Genomic DNA, 21,882 nt, shown 5'->3' on the forward strand with positions numbered 1-21,882 from the left:
CTAGTGTAGGTAGCGCTATGGTAGCGGAAGCAAGAGTGGCCAAAATAATAGCAGTTCTACATGTAAGAATTTTTCTGTATTTATCCTTTATTCACTATCAGCCATGGATTAATTCTTGAAATAAATAATTGTATTTGCACAGATATGTAGGTATACGTAATATAATTTATATTTCTCATGGTTCAAAATTGCCCCACAAGTACTCATCTAATCCTCACGAATAGCACGCAAAGTTGGTAGTATTTAAATACAAAAGCAGTAACTTTATGTGAAAGATGGTTGTCAGTATTTGTGGGGATTTGTTGGTGCATATCAGAGAGCCTTTAAGTCGAAAATAGCATATTAGACAGCATCTAACAATAATAAAGCCCAAGTTGTAAGTAGATGTATCTTCCAAAAGTACCTATTTTGAAAGAAGTGTGAGGATGCGTCGAATTTGAGGTTAGGAGGATTATAGCTTATTTACACCTGTACACAGTTTAAACATTCAGAACTCCTCATCATGCGATAGGCATTGGGTTTATGAAACGTATATAACATCCAGCAGCGAACAGTTGCAAATGATAAATACCTTCATAGTTTTTACTCCTCGCCTAATTTGTTCGCTCTCAGTTGTGGAACTTGCCCTCCAGTTTCTGTAAAACTGACTGCTTCTGTGTGACTTACTCTTCTGTCCAAAAGATGGAGGCAGCAGGTTCGTCCAAAATGTTACATGGTATGACACCCATAGTACTGTCATGAAAATCTCAAATTCTGCAAGAGATGTGTCTGCAAGTTTTCATTATTGTGTCAGCTGAATCAAGTGAATTTGGATTGTAAACAAAGTATTTGGCAGAATAAGAATATTCATATATCTGCATTTATAATCATCCCTGGAGTGAGTAAGTCTGTCCCTCTGTCACATAAACAGTATACTTGCACCTGAACATAACAGATAATTTTAAATGCTCCTAATTTCTACCAAAAACATAGCTGGTAGAGTCAGCCAGTACTGCTATTGCAAGAGTAGTTCACTTTCGGAGTATATTATAAATATTGTCTTGTGTTGGGTGTTTGTAACGCAACAAATAACTCCACGCCGTTTTGGATCTTAGCGAATTTATTGTACAATCACTCTTACACTTACACAGTTTACAATTTTACGATTACTGCCTTAGCCAAAGCTTTCATCTCGCACATTCCACTGTCTTCGACGAACATTCTAATACTCGTAATTCTCTTTCTGGTTCAAGTCCAAGTTCAAGTCCAAGTCACATTGCGACTGACGGTCAGTCAGTCTGTCTGTCTTGGTGTCGAGCCCCAGCTGGGGCTCATGACCAGATTTTTTTCTTTCTGCTTTTACCTTATATGAAAGTTATACTGTCCTGTCTGTTTGGGGTGCCGTCTCTGACGAGAGGTCAGGTCTGTAATTTGTCAGTCATAGTCCATATTAGTAAGTCCATTGTCCATATTTACATATATTTACAAATTTAATCTTAATTCCCATGTACAATATATACAAGGCCTCTGTCAATCCAGGCTCAGTACAGCAGATTACACCCTATTTCTAGTAGTATTCGCTACCATGGCAGTCTAGTCACTTGAACAACTGTATGCCTGACTGCCGCTAAGTTTAAGCCTTAAGGCTTCACCTTGTCCGATGTTGCAGACATTCTCATTTTCATGATATTGTATGATTTCTGCTTGTTTCCTGCATAATTTGGTTATGTAGTCATATACATATGGGATTTTGAATGCCATGCGCAAATTACGGATGGGTGTGCGCCTTGAAAAATTGCCAATGGTCCGGAGAACCCTGTTTTGCAGGTGCTGCAATTTCACGAGATGGGTGTCTGCCACAAACTCCCAGGCGGGACTAGCATAAGTCATCACAAATCTAATAAGAACTATGTGGAGGGCCATTTTAAACTTAGCTCTCAATCGCTTTTGAATAGGGAATATACTCTAATAAATGTTCTGGCCTCAGTCATTTCTATGTGCAATCTCCATGTAACTCTCCTATCAAAGATTACACCTAGATATTTTGCACTATTTACAAATGGAATATTTTGTCCATTTAGAGTGAGACAAGACTCAGGTGGTCGACAACCATGAGAGAAGTAGACCCCCTGAGCTTTACCTTCATTAATGTTAATATTCCAGTGCTCACACCAGGTCTCCATGGAGGTGAGACCGCGCTGGAGTTTTCTAACAATAAAACCCTCCTTGCGATCTGTCACATACAGACAGGTGTCATCCGCAAAGAGGGCCAGGTGAACACCATGTGTTTGGGGGAGCATCGTTTATGTACAAATTGAAAAGAGTAGGGGAAAGGACTGAACTTAGAGGCACCCCTTCTTGAATTTCCCTTGGCGTTGACATTTTGCCTTCAACCAAAACTCTGAATTTACATTGAGAAAGAAAGGACCCAATAAGCTTGGTCAAACTGTTCAAGAATTCCTATTTTGATAACATATGGCAAGCCTGAGTGCCATGTGGTATCAAAGCCTTTTTCGATGTCCAAGAACACCACAGCCGTAGACATTTTATTGTTGAAATTAAGGGTTATGTGGTTCACCAGCCTCATACATTGCAATGCCATGCTGTGACATGCACAAAAACCAAACTGGCTTGCGTTGAGCAGGCCTCTTTCTTCAGTATGTTTTTGTAATAATTTCAAAATTACTTTTTCGAATAGTTTTCCTGTCATGGACAGGAGGCTGATTGGACGTAAATTTTGTGGGAATTTGGTGTCTTTACCGGGTTTAGGTAAAGTTATTACTCTTGCTTCCTTCCAAGTATTTGGAAAATGAGAGAGCCAGAGACAGTGATTAAATAAATGGGTTAGGTGAACCAGTGGTCACCTTGGAAGTTGCCTCAGGCATTCATCTGGGATGCCGTCATTTACACAGACCTTTCTCGATTTCAAGGAATTTATCAATTTTTGTACGTCACATGGTCTGATCCTTTTAAGGGGTTTGTCGTCTATGGTTTCGAGCAGAGCTGGAACTCGAGCCTCCACCCACTGTTCATGGTTATCGTCGCACAGATCGTGCAGCGTGAACTGAATTTCCAAACAATCAGCAGTTGGTTTGGCTTTTGTGAATGGGTGAAATTTAAGGCCTGCAGCACCATTAGCAGCAGCATTACCTATTTTTGTTTCCCACCGTTCAAGTGCCTTTTTTCGGATCGTTCGCCTCATTGATTTTGTGATCCAGTTTAGTGCTATCTTACACACTGGATCCCTGGTTTCTTGCCACAATTTTCATAGCCTCTGCTTATGTTTTACAAAGTGATCTAGACCAGGAAGACCGTTGTTTATGTCTGTAAGTGTATCTTTTCTTGTGGACAACCTATATGCTGAAGCAATAGAGGCTGCAAATTCACACGCCGCTTTATCAGCTTCTACCCCAGACTTAATTTCTATTTTAGGTGATATCAGTTCAGAGGTGAGGCTTTGAAACCACTCCCAATCTGTGAATTTTTCAATAGGTTCCGAAAGGTTCCTAATTTTAACATGATCCAGTGTGTGGAATACTATTGGTAGGTGATCTGAGTCCAAAATATCGGAGACAATGACATCTGACATTCTGATATTTTGGTTGACAACAATGTCTAACATGTCACCATTTCCCACAGGGGAATAATAAGTGGGGCACTGTGGTGCTGGGATTTTGAAATTACTCATATCAAATAAATCCATGAGTTTCTCTGCTATTCCAAAATGGGTGCTTAGCGTTAAAATTGCCTGCCAAAATAGACTTACATCTAAAGCTTAAGAGCTCAGTGATGTCAACATCAATCCAGGTCCTGCCTGGAGATTTATAAACAGCTGCAAGCAGTACTTCACTGTTACCAATTGGTATGCAGACCCCTGTTGCTTCTACTGAAACAAGGGGTGGTAAATCTACATGGTTATGGGGAATGCCTATTCCAACTGCAACAGCAGTTCTGCCTTTTCCGCCTGAGTGGTGGTCGGTTCTACAAAAGTGATAATTTGGAAGAAAGAATCTCTCAGGAGGTTTCAGATGTGTCTCTGAAAACAGGGCCACATCTACACGTAGGTCTTGCAGCTGTTTACTGAGCTCATAGTGCTGCCTCCCAATGCCATTCGCATTAAATGCTATGATTTTGAGTGGCCTATGAACTCTAGCGGCCATTTTGTTTCATGAGATTTAAAACAGTTTTTGTAATGGCCATTATTTTGTCCTCAGACACTACATCATTGAACTCTGTCATGATCTGCTGTAATGCGGTCACAACTCTCGACATGTTGTCAAGAGGTTGACTGTTCGCATGAGCAGCCTAAACTGACTAACCTGTTTCTTTCTGCAGTGCAAGGGCCAATACATTTTGTCGTTTTGTTACTGTAGGACAAACCATTGGAGTGGGGTTTGCCTGTGGTTGCTGTTGTTCTGCATTGCCTTGTAGTGCACCCACGAAGGGGTGACGAGGTTTGATCAGATCACCCTCTCCATAGCAGTTTTCGGTGTTCTCTTCGCCTTCCTTTTTTGCAGCTCTTCCCTGGTGTGTCTGCAACCCTGATAGTTGGAGGGATGTGGCTTGTCTCCCTCTGCCAACCTCTCTGCAGTTGCAGCATGTTGGGGTGGAAGCAGCGTTTCCCTTCTCTGGGTATTCCTTATGCAGGTGGCCGCCTCCACATCACAAACAGCGGGGAGGTTGTTTACAGTTAGCCCAGATGTGGCCAAACTTTTGACAGTTATGACATTGCATAAATCCAATCTGAGCTCTATACGTCTCCACCTTGATTGACATGTGGCAAAGGCTTGGCAGATTGAATATTTTCTGTGATTTTGCCATCCACGGCAAGGTTATCAGGAACAAAGGAAGGTTCCTGGATGTTGCTTCTTCAGGTTGGGATCGACGAGTTGTCATTTGCTTGATGCCAACAGCGTTGAAGCCCAGGTTTTCCAGACCTTCTGAAATATCCTGAGCAGGGGTATTGATGGGGAGGTGTCAGATTACTGCCTTAACAGCCTTCTGGGATTTTGGGAAGAAGGAATAATAGGCTAGGTTATTGTTGGTGAAATGTGACTTGATGGCTTCGAAATCCACCATGCATTTCGTAACGACTCTGGTTCCGTTTCTTGTGCTATGGAACTCGGAGTCGTCCTTGACCACGTTTTTCAGTTTCTTTTGCAACTGTATGAGATTCGTGGATGATGTCAATATTATTGGAGGCGGCCTACCTGCTCTGCCAGAGACTGCCTCCTTGGGTGTGGCAGCCTCTGCACTAGTGCTGTCAGTCTCCATTGATGTTTTCAGGGGGTCAGAGAAGTTGTGGGTGGCAACCTCTTTAGGGGGCATGATTTCAGTAGCTGCCACTTTTTTTTTCAAGGTCAGCTGCTCGCCTTCAGCACCGCCTTTAATTCCTGTAAGGCTACTGTGTATATGCCATACAGGGCACTAAACAGGGTCTTCCCTAGTAGGACCTGGCAGTAGTTCTGGCCGTTTTCGTCTGCGTCACTGATGATGGATGACCACTGTTCACTGTCACCCACCGAAGATGGAGTGTACCCTACCATGCCCTCGATGTTGTGGAGTACTTGAAGGAGCTGTTTCAGCTGTGCGTCTGCACTGGGGAACTGGCCTACCAGATGCTGATACCGTGATTTTAGCATCTGACACTTCTTGGTCCAATGTGCCTGGTATCCCGGCACTGGGATGGCAGCCATTTTTGGCACCACTGTTCTTGTCTCATGTTCACTCACTTCAGTTTTCAAAAAACCACTATTAACGATGAATATAAATAGTAATCCAATGTTGCAGACTCCTCTCTTCACTATTCAGCTACAACCAATGCCAACACACACCTAATTGCCAATAATCTTGACCCACAATCTCACACACACACAAGCAGTGGACAAACACTTGAACTAATGAATCAACGACCTGTGTCACTGTGTACTCAAATCAGCTCACTTGTCGAAACCTCTAACTCCAAATCTCTTCAACTCTCAAACTCACTCTCAGTGATCACAACGGTGTCAGTACTCTGAATCACCTGTGAACTGCTTTCTCTTTGTGGCAGTTCACCAACGAATACTCCTCATTATATAGCTTCCGCACTGACAACACAGAAAACAGTTACATGATAGCTACCACTGTTGTGTGACATGTTTACCGATTGCCTAACATTAGTCTCTGCATGGACTCCCCTGTTGCGTAGTTATGGGATGAGAGGGGTATGTGATGTCACTCGCACTTCCTGTTGCCAATCCAAGCGTTCACAGAGTTTTCATCTAGCAACGCGCCAATACAATTCGCAACTCTCATGTTGTGCGTGATGTTTCAGCAACATAGTGCCATCATCAGGTGCCCTAATTACGTTAATCTATTGCATTGCTTGCCCTCATATGTCTTCACAACACCATTTAAAAAGTATTTAAAAGTGTGTATTTGTCAACTATAATAAATTTACACTCACTAAAACTTGTTAAGATTATTTATCTTATGTGTCTTAATTAAAACTTGCGTGTGGTTCATTCACTATGGGGTCATTTTTCTTATTTTCTGTGTAAACCATGTCTTGTGATGTGTGTTCCCTTCATAGCTGTGACTCGCAGTTTTAGTGAGTGTAAATTTATTATAGTTGACAAATACACACTTTTAAATACTTTTTAAATGGTGTTGTGAAGACATATGAGGGCAAGCAATGCAATAGATTAACGTAATTAGGGCACCTGATGATGGCACTATGTTGCCGAAACATGTTGTGAAGTAACAGGTAAAATTGAGTGCACTACAAGACGGCCACTGCATACATATCATGGATGAAAATCAGTGCAACAGGACACTAAAATACAACATTATGCCACAATATGTTAACATTAACATGTATCAATTACATTGTGTTATTAAATTTCTTTTCCATTAAATCTGGGTTACATATCTGAATTATCAGTGTAATATGTGTGTGTGTGTGTGTGTGTATGTTTGTCTGGTCTCTATTTCTCTCTGCCTATGTCTGTGCATGTACACCATCCATGTGTCTGTGTTTGTGTGTAAGAATTAGGATTATTGTAAGCTTAATTGTTACATACTCTATGGTTTTCTTTCAAATGAGAGTATTTACTAAAGATTCCAAGACCAGATGACTGTGAAACTGTTATCAGCAAGGTCTTGAGGTACTACCTCAGTGTGGGCAGCATGCTGCTGTTACTATGAAGATACAAAAAAGAGTTATGGAGAACTTCAAAAGAACTTGTTTCAGTCTAAAAGTTAATAACTTCAAATTCCATAATCCTGAATGCTTAACTGACAGATAATAGGTGTTCACAGAGCCAGAATGTATAATTTAATTATAGCTCTCTGGTATCTGCTCCAATTTGACTGCATATTTTGGAACAGTGGAAAAATTTCATTTCCAGATTTTCTTGCATTCATCAGCTGACCATCTGTGGCTCCTACTGGAGATATTTATGACAGAAATCTGATTTTTATTAATCATGTCCAGCCATATTGAAAAGAGGTTAAAACTTACAATAGCAAGATCGTGCCACTGAAATGTATGTAATATTGATGTAAAGATGAAGCAGAGATTTACTTTCACTTACTTTGAACCAGAAGGTAAAAAGTATTGTCTTGAACACTCTTTCAGTTATAATATCTAAAACATGATTGAATTAGAGTTTTTTTGTATAAAAGTACAAATATTCAGGTATAAGGATGGGATGATGCAGACAGTTTTTAATTTTTATGTTTTGCTAATATATGCAGCAGTGTAGTTGGTTGAGGCACTATGCTACAAGCCAAAAGGTTGTGGGTTTGAGTCCCGATGAGGTGGATTTTTCTTTTCAATTTGACTAATCCTTCCAGCTGCACTATGGCCCTGGGGTCTACTGAATCCTCTAACAGAAATGAGTACCATGAATCTTCTTGGGGGGTAAAGGGTGGCTAGTGCATAAGGCTGATAACCTTACCACCATCAGTAAGCTGATTGTTTAGAGAAAATGTGGGAGCCTTGACGTATCACAACCCTATGGGCCTTCATGGGCCTGTTGCAGGGATAGCTTTACCTCTTACCTTTACCTTTTATGTTTTGCTAGTAAAGTGTTGGTAGGGGATACCATTGCATTCAGCAGAAAGAAATTCTGACTAAATTACAACCTTATAGAGCATCTCAGTGTGAAATAAAAATGAGGAAGTTAAGTCATATACAGTTCTTTGGCTTTAGGTTTGTACTTCTTGCTTTAGTGTAATAGATACCATTGGTGGAAGTTGTGTTTGCATAATGTTACATATTGAAACTTTTGGGATGGTCCTTAAAATTTATGATATTCTGTCCAAGAAGAAAGTTTTTCACACTCATTCTTACATGCTGTAACAGCTCACATGAAATAGTTATCTGCTAGCCAGGACATTCTGTTTCTTTTTTTGATAATTTTGAATGTACAAGGTTCAAAAATTGAAAATATCTGTTTCCTTCCCTAAGGAATGAAACTCTTATTCTATCTATAACTGGTAGAAAGATTGAGAAACTATTTTGTTTTCTTTTTCCCTCTTTAAGTCTAAGTTTAACTACCAATAAAAACATTTTTGTATAAATAAATAAAAATTTACATTAGCTAATCATAATTTATATTATGATATACAAATGATGAACTTTGTGATAAGTATCCATTTCCCATGTTGAAAACATTGAGCAACATTTATCACATTGCAGGAACATTTTGGCTACATTCCAATACAGCTTGATAGAGAAGTTCTGTTTCTAAATTGAACATGGCAACTGCAGAGCTTAAGCATTTTGTGAGGTATGGAAAGAAAATTGCTGGTGCAGGATTAAATTATAGGTATGTTTGTGCAGTATGTATATTAGGCATTTAGTGTGTAGAGTTCAGTGATACTGCTGTAGCAGTTTGAAATATTACAAATTTTGGCAGGGAATTTCTTGGACTGGCTAGTTCTTAGTGCTATTGGCAGCTGAAATTCCAAGCATATACAGTACAGTACAGTAGTGGTGACGATGAAATACATGCTAATATTCATAAACATGATTATGAAACTACACATTTTAATATGGTTGTTTTTCGGGTAGTGTTGAAAGTGTCTCCTGAATGTATTTCATATGTTATTGCCTTGCCAGCCGTGTTCATAAAATCTGTTTGTTCTTTCTACAAAATCTAGCATTGGTGCTAGGACAAATGTGTCGTTATTAGGTTAAGGATGGAATGCTATTCAGGCGCATTGGCAACCCTGATGAGCTCTTGTTAAGAACTGCTTAACAAATTTTAATGGAATTTGATAATAGGGAATTTTATTAAAAATGTCATGGCACATTCTGATCTTGGTTAAAATGAAAGAAATAAAATAAAAAGACAAGCCAACAAGAATTCCATACCTATGAATGATTCAAAGAAAAAAGAAAATCATATGTAATATATGGATCATGCTTTTATAAATTTGTACCCTAATGTAAACTATAAATGCTCTACAAATAGAGAATATAATCAAATCACTTAAATTAAAAAACTCATGTGGATATGATGAGATATCACCCATTATTTTAAAAATAAGCTCGCCATTTATAATTTCACCTATAAACTATATATGCAATAAAATATTAAGGGGAGGAGTTTTTCCTGATAGACTAAAATATCTTTATCGAAAATATTTGAAACTATAATATATACAAGAACTTTATAACATCTTAATAAGTATATCATCCTAAGTACTGACCAGTACGGATTTAGGAAAGGATTAAAAACAGATAATGCAATTTACACATTGACTACAGAGATTTTAAATTCTATGAACAACCTGATTCAGGAGGAAATTAAGAGGAGATTGAACTTGGGTAATGCTTGCTACCATCCAGTCCAGAACCTTTTTGTCTTCTCGTCTACTGTCCAAAAACATAAAAATTAGAATATACAAAACTATACTTTTGCCTGTGGTTCAGTATGGGTGTGAAACTTGGTCTCTGACATTAAGGGAGGAACATAGACTGAGGGTCCATGTTAGGTGGGCCCCTGTCACCACGGCGTGGCGCGTCCTCAGGTTGCGGATGGAGGATACACCCTCCAGTTTTGGAGGGAAGCTGTGAATGTATTGAATAAGCAGTCGTGGACAGCCGACAAGGGGTGGCCCTCCAGCTTGGGGGTTGGGCGTGGGGCTAACAACTCCTCACCATAAAAAATAAGTATGTTACGAAAATGAACACAAAGCCTCGGACCTGGACAGATTCCTTGGAGAAAATGACCTACAGTCAGTTACAGTTGATAGTGCCTTAATACGGAAGAATCACATTGATTTACTTGTAAAAAAATTAAGTAAAGCTTGTTACATAATTAGAAATATGAAATATTGTATGTCTATTTCAGCTTTAAGGGTAATCTATTATTCCTTTTTTCACCCCTTAATGAGCTATGATATCATCTTTTGGGGAAACTCATCTCATAGTTCTGCTATTTTTCTTTCCAAATAAGGCTATCAGAGCAATGTTGGGATATGCAGTAAAGTTTTGTGTAGAAACATATTTCAAGGGTTAAATATTTTATCATTTGCATCACAATGTAAATTTTTGTTGTTAGTATTTGTATTGCAAAATAAAGTTCTGTTTCCATAAAACATTGATTCTCATACTATTAATACTACACAAAGACAAGATTTGTATGTATCTCAAACCAATTTAACTGTTTATCAAAAAGGAGTTTTGCCCATAGAGATCAAGAACAAATCTAATAATTTTAAAAAGTTTAAGGTTGTATTAAGGCATTTCTCGAACATTCATGCGTTTTATACTGTGGATGAATATCTAAATAGATAACTTTTATTATTGTTGTATTCATTGTATTGTCTGGTTGTGTAATAACTATGTATGTATTCTGTGCTCTATATTATTTCTATGACATGTTCTATATCCATCTTTGGATCTCTCGAACTTACAATGAATACAAATACAGGTAATTGGCATTACACAGACACCCATTTGCCTTTCTGTGCCTACTTCGAACAGAACCATTTAAATATTCATTGTAGTGAAAAAATGTTTTGAACAAACGTCATACAGTAAAATGAAACATCTAATGTACTTTGTATCCTTTGTACTTTCTGTTTAAGTCTTAGGATTTCTGACATAGTTACGCAACAGGGATGCCATGCCTACATTTCTAAAAATGATTTGAAATAAATGAGTTTGTTGAGCCCTAATAATGAGCCCTTCTGCTGTTTAGAAAAACAGGAAATTTCTAGACCAATTGAATAACTGCCATTTGATAAACAAGACTGTACCATATGTTATGTTAGGGTATAATGCCAATAGGAATAGCATGAAAAACTTTCTCCATAATTTCAAGACCTTCACAATACATGGTAATTACAACTTCCAATAATTTCATCTCCTGCATACATATTTTTAAAATGAATGTGTAATGTAAATTTCAGATGGTGAATGCTAGGACTGCTGAATAGTTAATGACATAAAATACCATAATATTCCATTGGATTTTATATTAGCAATTGAAGTTCTGAAAGACATTTTCATGTTGCAGATCTCTTCTGACTGAAAGGAATCTTCCTTTGCCCAAAGTGCCTGTAATTTTTTTGAAACCAACTTCATCATATATTACTGAGGGTCAGTGTATTGAAGTAAGTCTTGGCTTCTTATGTGGAACATACACAGATCTAGGTCAGGGGTGGATGAACTTTGGCCCTAGGGCTAGATCTGGCCCCCAGAGCTGTTGTGAAAAACTGAGTTTCTCAGGTAGCAAGCACCTGCTTCATATGGTTTCTTGTTTGGCTTATTAAATTTAAAACACAGCCTCAGAGTTCTGTAGAAAACAGTTTGGGGATTATTGGATTACTGCTTTTAACCTTTTTTATTCACAAACTGTATTAATATAGCATTAAAAGATATCAAAACTTTTACAGTCTGCCACTAACTCTGCCAAGTCGAAACATATCTTTGACCAATTTAATAATGAAATACATTACTTATTCTTTCAGAAAATTTCTGCATTCTATACACCTTTTGAATGAAGAAAGGAAACAAAGTGATAATTTTTCTGACAGATCTTAGTCCACTGCTGAAATAATACAGTAATTTATATCATTTCACTATGAACTGTTTTTTTAATGTGCCAGTATTTTGTTTAAGCATACATAGAGTCTGATGAATCATTTATTTATTTACAAATTAGTATTTCTCCTAGGCCAAAGGAGGTATACAGTCACTCTTTCACAATTTATAGCCAGAATTAAACACAAAAGCATGGGCAAAACATGCATAAATCACTGAATTTCAGATATGATGAAGTGTCACACACAACAAAAATGTAGTACTTCTTTCAAAATCCATTGTCACTGCATGAAATTTATGACTGTGGCATCTATAAAAGACTTCTGAATGATGTAACAAGGTTGACTGTAAAAACGATCTTTATTTAACTTTTAACTTTTAATATGCCCCACAGAATATTGTGATGATGATGATGATGATAATAATAATAATAATAATTTTATTTAACATTCATCACAGTTACAAATTGTAACTCTCGAACACGTCACATACATATACAACTTTTCCAGTCTAATTGGCCTTCTGCCCAATTGATTGAACACGTTCATATATCACATAACATAACATTCAATTACAATTAAAATCACACTCTCGGTATAATTAAAATGCTGGGAAACAAATTTGTAGCAGGCAGAGATTACAGTAGCAAGAACACCTTATGGGATCTCGCCTAATAATGACTAGAGGCAGAGAATTATCAAAAACACTACAAGAGCAAAAATATTCGCACTTGTCAACTGGCACGCCAACATACTGGCCAACAGGTCGCAACAAAACCCCTGACCTCTTGGACTTCTTCGTTACTGAAGAATTTCTTCAGAATACATGGATGTGGTACCCAGTTTTGATCTCTCTTCAGATCACACACCAATTATAGTCACTGTCAGTAGTCATGCTATTCACAAAACACCAAGAAGTAAACTGCACAATAAAAAAACAAATTGGGAAGAATACAGGATGAAACTACAAGAAGATATAAATCTAAATGTAAGATTCAAGAGCCCAATGGAAATTGACAGTGCACTAACCTCTCTAATCAACAATATAAAACAGGCAACCCAAGATGCTACACCTAAGACCACCTTCCAAAATAACACAAGGAATGTTCCAATTGAAATTAAAAAATTCATAGCTGAGAAAAGAAGAGCAAGAGCAAGGTGGCATAGAAGTCAAGCACCCATAGATAAAACAACATATAACCATATAAGTAATAGGCTGAAGTGTAAAATTAAAGAGGCAAGAGAAATATCCTTCTCTAACTATATAACCAGCCTCAACAGATATGACAATACCATCAGGAAACCCATCAAACATTTAAAAAAACCGAAGACACAGATACATCCCATAAGAAATAAAATGGCGCCACAAACATCGTGGGCAAGAAGTGATGAAGAAAAAGCAGCTATGTTCGGTGAATATCTTGCTACAGTTTTTACACCATATGATTACCAGACTGATAAAGAAATAGACAAATATCTGAAAATATCAGCATTACACCAGAAATAAAAATTTTTACAGTTAAAGAAGTGCAAAATGAAATAGCACTCTTAAATTCAAGAAAAGCACCTGGCATTGATGAAGTGATTCCAATAATGTCAAGAAAAGGGCTAGTACTTCTCACATATATATTTAATGCTATTCTCAAACATAAATACTGGCCAAGTCAGCTAAAAACAGCAGAAATAATCCTGATCCTCAAACCAGGCAAAAATCCTAATAGTGTGTCATCCTATCGTCCTATAAGTTTATTACCCATCATATCTAAGCTCCTCGAAAGACTTCTCTTAAAAAGAATAAGGTCTGACCCAAATACAGAAGAATGGATACCATCACATCAATTTGGTTTTAGAGAAAACCACTCCACTGTACATCAGATACATAGAATAACACACAAAATACACCAAGCAATAGAAAATAAAGAATATTGCACATCAGTCTTCCTAGATGTAAGTCAAGCCTTTGATAAGGTATGGTATCCAGGACTACTGTACAAAATCAAAAAATACCTGCCAATCACTTATTTCCACTTACTAAAATCCTATATAAGTGGCAGAGAGTTCAGAACGAGAATCAGTGATAGCATATGCAACAATTTTGCAATAAAATCAGGTGCACCACAAGGCAGTGTCTTAGGCCCACTATTGTATTTACTGTATACAGCAGACCTACCAGTCAAAGCCAACACAACAATGGGCACATTTGCGGATGATACCATGATCCTCTCGGCCAACACAGATCCAGCAATAGCTACCTTCACTTTGGAAAATCATCTAAATCAAATACAAGAGTGGACAAATACATGGAAAATAAAAATCAACGAAACCAAGTCAGTGCAAGTAAACTTCAGTCTAAGAAGAGAACAATGTTCTGCAGTTTTCTTTAATAACATACAAATACCTGAATCACCCGGCATAAAATACTTAGGTATTCATCTAGACAATAATCTAACCTGGAAGGAACACATTACTAAAAAACGCAAACAGGCTGATTTAAAAATCAAGGATATGCATTGGTTAATTGGAAGAAAGTCGAAACTCTCATTAGACAACAAGGTTTTGCTTTACAAAACAATAATAAAACGAATTTGGGTATATGGAGTGGAAATATGGGGATGTGCTAGCAAAACCAACATTTCCATAATCCAGAGATGTCAGTCAAAGATATTACGTATGATTACTAACGCCCAATGGTATGTTTCCAATATAACACTCCATGAAGACCTGAAAGTGCCGCTACTGAAGGAAGTTATAAAAGAGGAAAGCACCTGAACAAAATAGAAGGACATGAGAATGTACTAATGCAACCGTTACTGGAACCACTTTCACTCCCCCCCCCAAAAAAATATATCAAACCATAACTTATTTGTGATTGGAATTTAGCAAAGTACACATTCCTAAGGACATATTGGCTTACTTCGCATTTCAAAGCTTTAATAATGTAACACACCTTACTGAGCTTTGTGCAGACCAACTGAATATGAATATTTCATTTTAATTTGTGGGTTAAATTAATACCAAGAAACCTAAACTGTGCTGTATAATTAATTATTATATTTTTAAAGGTAATTACTGGCTCAGTGCTATGTTGTAGTTTATTCATATGGAAATACATTGCTGTAGTCTTCTCATTATTTATTACCATATTATTCATTGAAAACCAAGATTCGAGTTGCTTCATTACCTTATCTATTTTGTCTTTAAGAATATTTTTGTTCTTTTCTATTACCAGTATACTAATATCATCTGCAAATAGCACCACTTCCCCATAAGTTATATGGAGGGGTAGGTCATTTATGTAAATCAAGAACAAAAACAGGCCCAAGGTTGACCCTTGTGGAATCCCTACATTTAGATTCCTTATTTTTTTAAATAAAATGAGTCATGCAGTCCCTGTTGCCCTTAGAAATTAATTCCACATATTGTGCCCTCAGTGTTAGACATGATTTTAGCCAGACATTAATTTGCCCTCTTATCCCATAATGCTCTAATTTTTCTAACAAAATATTGTGGTTAATAACATCATAAGCCTTTGTTAAATCAAAGAAAATACCCACTGGTAGTAATTTCTTATCCAAAGCTTCTTGTATCTTCCCGATAAACGACTGACACGCTGATATTGTTGATTTATCTTTTTGGAATCCATATTGTTTTTCAGTTAATATTTTAAATTTAGCTGTAAAGGACACCAGTCTATTGTACACTATTTTTTCCAAGAGCTTTGAGAATACTGATAGCACCAATATAGGTCTATAGTTACTCGCGTCATGTTTGCTCTTTTGTAAACTGGCTTGATCTTTGCAATTTTCAATAAATCAGGGAAAATCCCTTGATTTATTGATTCATTAAATATAAAATTGAGTGGTTTTCTTATACTTGTGATGCATATTTTTATAAGAAAATCTGGGATTCCATCAGCTCCCACTGAGCCCTTTAATTTAGATGCTTCTATGACAATTTCTTTTTCCAAGATTGGCCAAAAATACACTGAATTTGGGTTTCCTGTTACAACTTTTTTAACCATATTTCTTTAGTCTTACTCTTGTTTTTCTCCATGAGTTCCACTTTGTCTATAAAATATGAGTTCAATGTGTCAGCCACCTCCTGGGGGTGGAATATTTTCCTGTTATATCCTTGTAACTGAATCTCCTGGTCATCCTTTCCTACTTTGCCCATTCTTTTATTTATTATCTGCCATACTATTTTATTTGGGTTAGATGCCCCTTCTATCCATTTATCATTTTGTCTCTTTTTTGCTTCTAAAATGACTCTTTTATATATCCTTTGATAACTACTGATATAGTTTACTATTTTGATTGGCAAAGCTATCCTCCGTTTTAAATCATTTAAAAACCTCATTTTCTGGCAAGATATTCTTATTCCTTTTGATATCCATTTCTTATTCTTAGTATTTCTCTTTATTACTGGTTTCAGTGGAAATACTTGATTAAAATAGTCTAAGAATTTTCTTATAAATTGCTTGTATGTCTCATTTACACACCTTTCCACATATATTTCTCCCCAAGATTCACTAGTCAACAAAGTTATAAATTTATCAATATTGTCCTTGGTATACTTTCTTTTTAAAGCTTTTTTTCTCTCATTATTACCTTTGCCTATTAATACCCATAAAATCTGGGCCAAATGATCCGAATATCCCATAATTATAATCTCAATGTAATTCTTGTTAAACTGTCTGTTTAACACCAACATATCTAACAGTGATTCCGAGCTACTAGTAACTCTTCTTGGACTGGAGACTATATTTATTAAATCATAAGATACTAACAAATTTTTCAATGACTGGACCTGCTCATTTTCCTGGAGCAGGTTTATATTCCAGTCTCCACAGATTATTAATTTGTTCTCGTTTTTGTGTATTCTCTCAATGAGAGATTCAAGTTTCTTCAAAAATATTTTCACATCACCTTGAGGTGATCTGTAAATATATATCAATACCCATTTAAATTTTTCAATTTCCACACCTGATATCTCAAAAGTTTTCTCATTACTCAATTCATTTAAAAACATGACTTCCCTTACATTCAACTCTTCGTTTACAAATATACATGATCCACCACTCTTACTTTGTTTTCTACAAAATTTACTAACCAGTTTAAACTTATCTGTTTCTACCAGGGTTAGTGAGAATTCATCAACCAATGTTCTGTAAAGCACAGTATATTTACATCCTACAAGCTAGAATTTAAAAGTACTGTTAATTCCATGCGCTTATTCCATAGACTCTAAACATTATGGTGTAAGATTGTAAATATATTATCTTTTAAATTCCCTCTCGCTTCCCATTTACTTAAACTGTTACTTATGTTTTCCCTTGTTATTTCCATAAAAAATTCAGGTTCCTTGTCTTTGGAACATTTCGGGGTCGTTTTACTTGGGTTTCTATCTGTTTATCACACATCAAAATTCCCCCAACCTGCTCTTCATTTACATGTCCATCACCATCCTGTGCATCTGTCTCCTTCCGCTTCATGTACCCATCAGTCATACCATCAACAGGATTCGTGGATATAATCCCAAAATCATATCTTACAGATTCCACATGGATTTGTAGTGCATGAAGAAGTTGAATTGGGAGTAATCATCGGACAGAGATGTAAGAATATCCCTGAATCACAAAGCCTACAGTATGTGGGAGGTTATTGCCTAGCTCTGGACCTAACAGAAGTCAGACTAATGGTATGATATTTTTAAGGATGTGCAGTTTAGATTTTGTTATTTCTTCAAGTTTTAAGCTAAAACATGCACCTCATCTAACATGAACAAATGATACTAAACTTAGTTGACTAAGCACAGTTTTTGTCAATATTAGCTTTAATTTCTAAGATACATTTATAGGAAAAGACCAAGGGAGTAACCACTTGTATATCTGTAGTATGAGTGAAAATTGACCAAGGGGCTTTCTGAACCCCTCAGTCATTAAATGCACAGTATACTTGTACAAACTGCATATGTAAACTGGAGGACATGTTAACATTAATATTATCAATCTAATTATATTTTATAATTTTCTGTCTAATCTATATATTGTATTGTGTAAACTATGTGCTTTTATATCTACATCAAGGTTGAGTGGACTTAATTCAAAACACATGATATACCTCTGATCTTCAAAAGAATCTTTTTGGCACACAACAGTATAAACACATATGTTAGTACAAAGTGTACGCTGGCATGTGAATATTGTAACATGTAAGCAGGGGGACTATAAATGGGTTTTGGATTGATGACCAGATTTATTGTGCTCTTTGATACAGTGCATGACCACACTTTACAGTTCTCTCTCTCCCATGCACACGCACGCTCGCGCACATACACACACACCAATGTGTACATAGTCTCATCTTCACTACCATTGCTTGGAAGCTGCTTCCAACAGTGGATGTTTCCTCTCCGTTGGTTCCTGAACTGTCCCTGGCCTCAGCTACCAACTTCTAACAGCAACAGCTCACAACAACTGAACTATAGCAGTTCTCCAGCTGCAACTGCTAAATGGTCCTGCTGATAACATCTCGACAGGGACACATAGAAAACACCTCTTGCTGTATTCTCTTGTTGCCATGGAAACCTGCTTGTTTGGAGAGCTGTTACTTAGCAATGGCTGTTGTAAAGTTATTTTGCGGTCATCGTCTAGTAATGGGCCTACATGCCACAGTATGTTGGTAACTGCCATATAATTGCCTTACAGTTGTCACAACTAAGTCTAGAAAACATTTAACACATACAGTCAAAACACAATATACAACTCTTGAACAGTTCTCAGCATATCTGAATGACCAAATCCATCCAGCAGGGTGCAAAGCTGAATCACTCTACTCCAGCCTGACCTATTATAACCTGATGTAAGCTGGCACTCCCCTGACAAGAGTAGGCAAATGTTCGGACATTATGAAGTGAATTCACATGCTGGGTTGCAGTCATATGTGTGTGAGTAAATTTATTTTAAAAAAATTATTAGAAATTTATTATTATTATTAGAAATTAATAGAATTATCCAAGTTGGATAATTTCAAACTTTTCAGAAACATTCAATAGTAGAAAAGCTACAGATTCATAAATCTGAATATTTTCAAATATATGAAAAGCAAGATAGATGCAGAATAATGTGATTCACCAACCAGCCTAATCTAACCTGAAATAATGTAATCTATCAGGCTTTGCCCCACTGCACATTTGGATGTACAGTGGTCTGATGCACCAGCTTAATTTCAACTAACTTGAGTGGTAATAGAATCATTCCCATCTCACATCCTTAAGCTGCCACCGCATTGTTACCGATATTAGGAAATTAGAATACATGGTGTTCAGCTGGCTTTCAGTGGAATAACATTCATATATAATGTTCTGACCATCTCTTAATTGATTCAGAAGTTAAGTTCGGTGATACCCAGACTGACAGTGCCTACACAACACTATGGTATTGCATCCCTCCCCCAGGAGGGAATGTTGCCTAATGAAGATACACAAACATTAATTTAAGAAAATATCAGAAAAATATGCAGCTGATAAGTGATGTGCTAATTGATACTTGTGAGTTGCATTTGTATTATAGGGTTGGCAACACTAGTTCACTATATCAGAAGTTGGTTCCTTTATGCCTACAAGATGAAATGACCTCTGTATACATGAAGAATGTAACAGTTATTTATAAAGGTCATTTAATTATACCTTCCTACGATTTATGTGTTGCTCACTACATTTCTTTCTGTAATAGTATAAGATATGTTTATCTTCTTATGTCATTCCTTTTTTAAAGAATTTGCATATGTGAAATGGAGTGATGGTGTCATGATATAAGTATTTAAGTCTTATTGTAGTCACATTTTATTATGTTTAGTGACTGTGTTGTCTGTGTTATTTTGACTTGTTCCAGTGATTGGTTGGAACATTTGTTTTGAATTTTGACACATTCTATATCCAGTGGTGTGTGAACTTGTTTCTCACCATGTAATTGGATCTACTTGAATATAAGAATAAATTAAATTGTCTGAACTATTTTCTTACAGAAAGAAATAAGAGAGAAAGGCTTACCATGGACATTGGGCAAGGGATTTGACACAGCGTGCCCAGTAAGTCGGTTTGTTAGCTGTGAAGAGATAAAGGATCCTAATAATGTACAAATTTGGTGTAAAGTAAATGGTGAAATGCGACAAAATGAAACCACTTCAGATATGGTTTTCCCCATTGAATCACTTATCAGTCATATATCTCAATATATGACTCTGGAACCTGGTGACCTCATTCTCACTGGATCACCTGCTGGTGTTGGCCCCATTGGACCTGGACATGTTATAGAAGCAGGAATTGGGGATGATTTATCAATGTTATTTCCAGTTAGGGCTCTTTAGTGTTCAGCTAATCTAAAATATAGTACTTGAGCATTATTTTATGTTGTTATGAATCAGTGTACATATATGTACCAACACACACAACCTTATGTATGATTATTAGAAATGATATACAATATCTTAGTATTAGTAGCTACATTTCATAAACTTAAAGGCCATTATCAGGCTCTACATACGTATTTTAATGAAACCACTGTTAGACGTAGTGAAACATCAATGCATACAAATGAATTTGACTAACATGATATTATGATAGCCAACCAGATGTTCACAACAGTAGATAACATGAGACACTGCATGAAGTGCAACATATGGGCAAATAGACCCCGGAACTACTACCTTGGCATATGAACCAGGTGCAGTAATGGTGACTAGTATCAGCAATTTTATAATTCTCTAATTCTACACACAAGTTTTAAATTTTAAATTTAAGTCCAGTACAAAACATACCAATATATTGGTCAATATTAACAACTTTAAGCATCTAATAGCAGTTTCATTTACTTACTTACTCATGGAACTGAGCCCTTCTGAAGGAGCCGCCAATTGTGCAGCTACTCAATTTCCCAGCATTTTATGGAACCCGAAGGTTCATTACTATGTTCACGAGAGCCCTCCACTGGTCCCTAAGCAGTTTCATTAGAATACATATATTGTGCCCTGATGATGGGCTTCAGGGTCAAAAAATATATGTGCTGGTATTAAGATGTTTATAATTTGTAATACCTGTATACAAGTTCATGATTATATATATATACTGTCATGTGTTAGTGACTGAACATGGGATTGGGGTTGGTAATTGGAATTTATTCAACTCATAACTTGTCATAAAAGCTAACTACAATAGTTTCATGGATCTACACCCTCTACAGATCACTGTACTGCAGGACATATAATGCTTTCTACATCTTCCCCAATCATTGCCTCGTAACGGCTGCTAACAGTGTAGATTGCTCCTCTTAGATACTCAAATCCTTACTGGCTGGTGACTGTCTCACAATTAACTCATGGTGATAACTAACTCTCAACTGACTACTAACTGGCTGGTGTCCTTGTATAGCCTCAGCATGGACCACATAGAAAATACAGCTTCAGATCTTGCGTGAGTATTGAGCCGTTACCTAGCAGCAAATGATATCTTCTGGCTCCATTATTCTGGCTTCAATTTATCTACAGAATTTGAAATGTAACTTGCCTACAAAAACACATCATAGACATCTACTTCTTGGAACATATTATCTTCACAATTATAATGGACTTAACAATGATACATCAGACAATATTAGTATAGTGAGCTGTATGGAAATGAAGTGTATACCTTGTAAATAAAATATAAAATGACAGTAAAGAATTTACATATGTAAAATGGAGTGATGGTGTCATGATCTAATGGATTTAAGTAACATGTCAGAATGTTTCATTTAGCTGAATAATTCTGTCTTCTGGGACATAACACCATATAGTCTGGTGAAGTTTCAGAGTAATAATGTATTGC

General features: G+C 36.7%; 1 protein-coding gene across 3 annotated transcripts; it reads left to right on the forward strand.

Annotated features, from left to right (window-relative positions):
- The first annotated feature begins 256 nt into the window (after positions 1-256).
- On the forward strand, positions 257-21,757 carry LOC111862049 (acylpyruvase FAHD1, mitochondrial). Of its 3 annotated transcripts, XM_023847119.2 has the most exons (6): positions 257-376; positions 7,371-7,569; positions 8,666-8,795; positions 11,496-11,592; positions 17,575-17,718; positions 20,046-21,757. In XM_023847119.2, exons 3-6 carry the CDS (start codon positions 8,725-8,727, stop codon positions 20,385-20,387), a joined length of 654 nt encoding a protein of 217 aa, XP_023702887.1. In that variant the 5' UTR covers positions 257-376; positions 7,371-7,569; positions 8,666-8,724; the 3' UTR covers positions 20,388-21,757. The 3 variants fall into 3 exon arrangements, with proteins under 3 accessions (XP_023702887.1, XP_023702886.1, XP_023702888.1); XM_023847118.2 differs by lacking the exon at positions 7,371-7,569; XM_023847120.2 differs by lacking the exons at positions 257-376; positions 7,371-7,569 and adding an exon at positions 422-441.
- The last annotated feature ends 125 nt before the right edge of the window (positions 21,758-21,882 follow it).

This window comes from Cryptotermes secundus, unplaced genomic scaffold (genome assembly GCF_002891405.2).
Source record: "Cryptotermes secundus unplaced genomic scaffold, Csec_1.0 scaffold181, whole genome shotgun sequence".
Classification (NCBI taxonomy): domain Eukaryota; kingdom Metazoa; phylum Arthropoda; class Insecta; order Blattodea; family Kalotermitidae; genus Cryptotermes; species Cryptotermes secundus.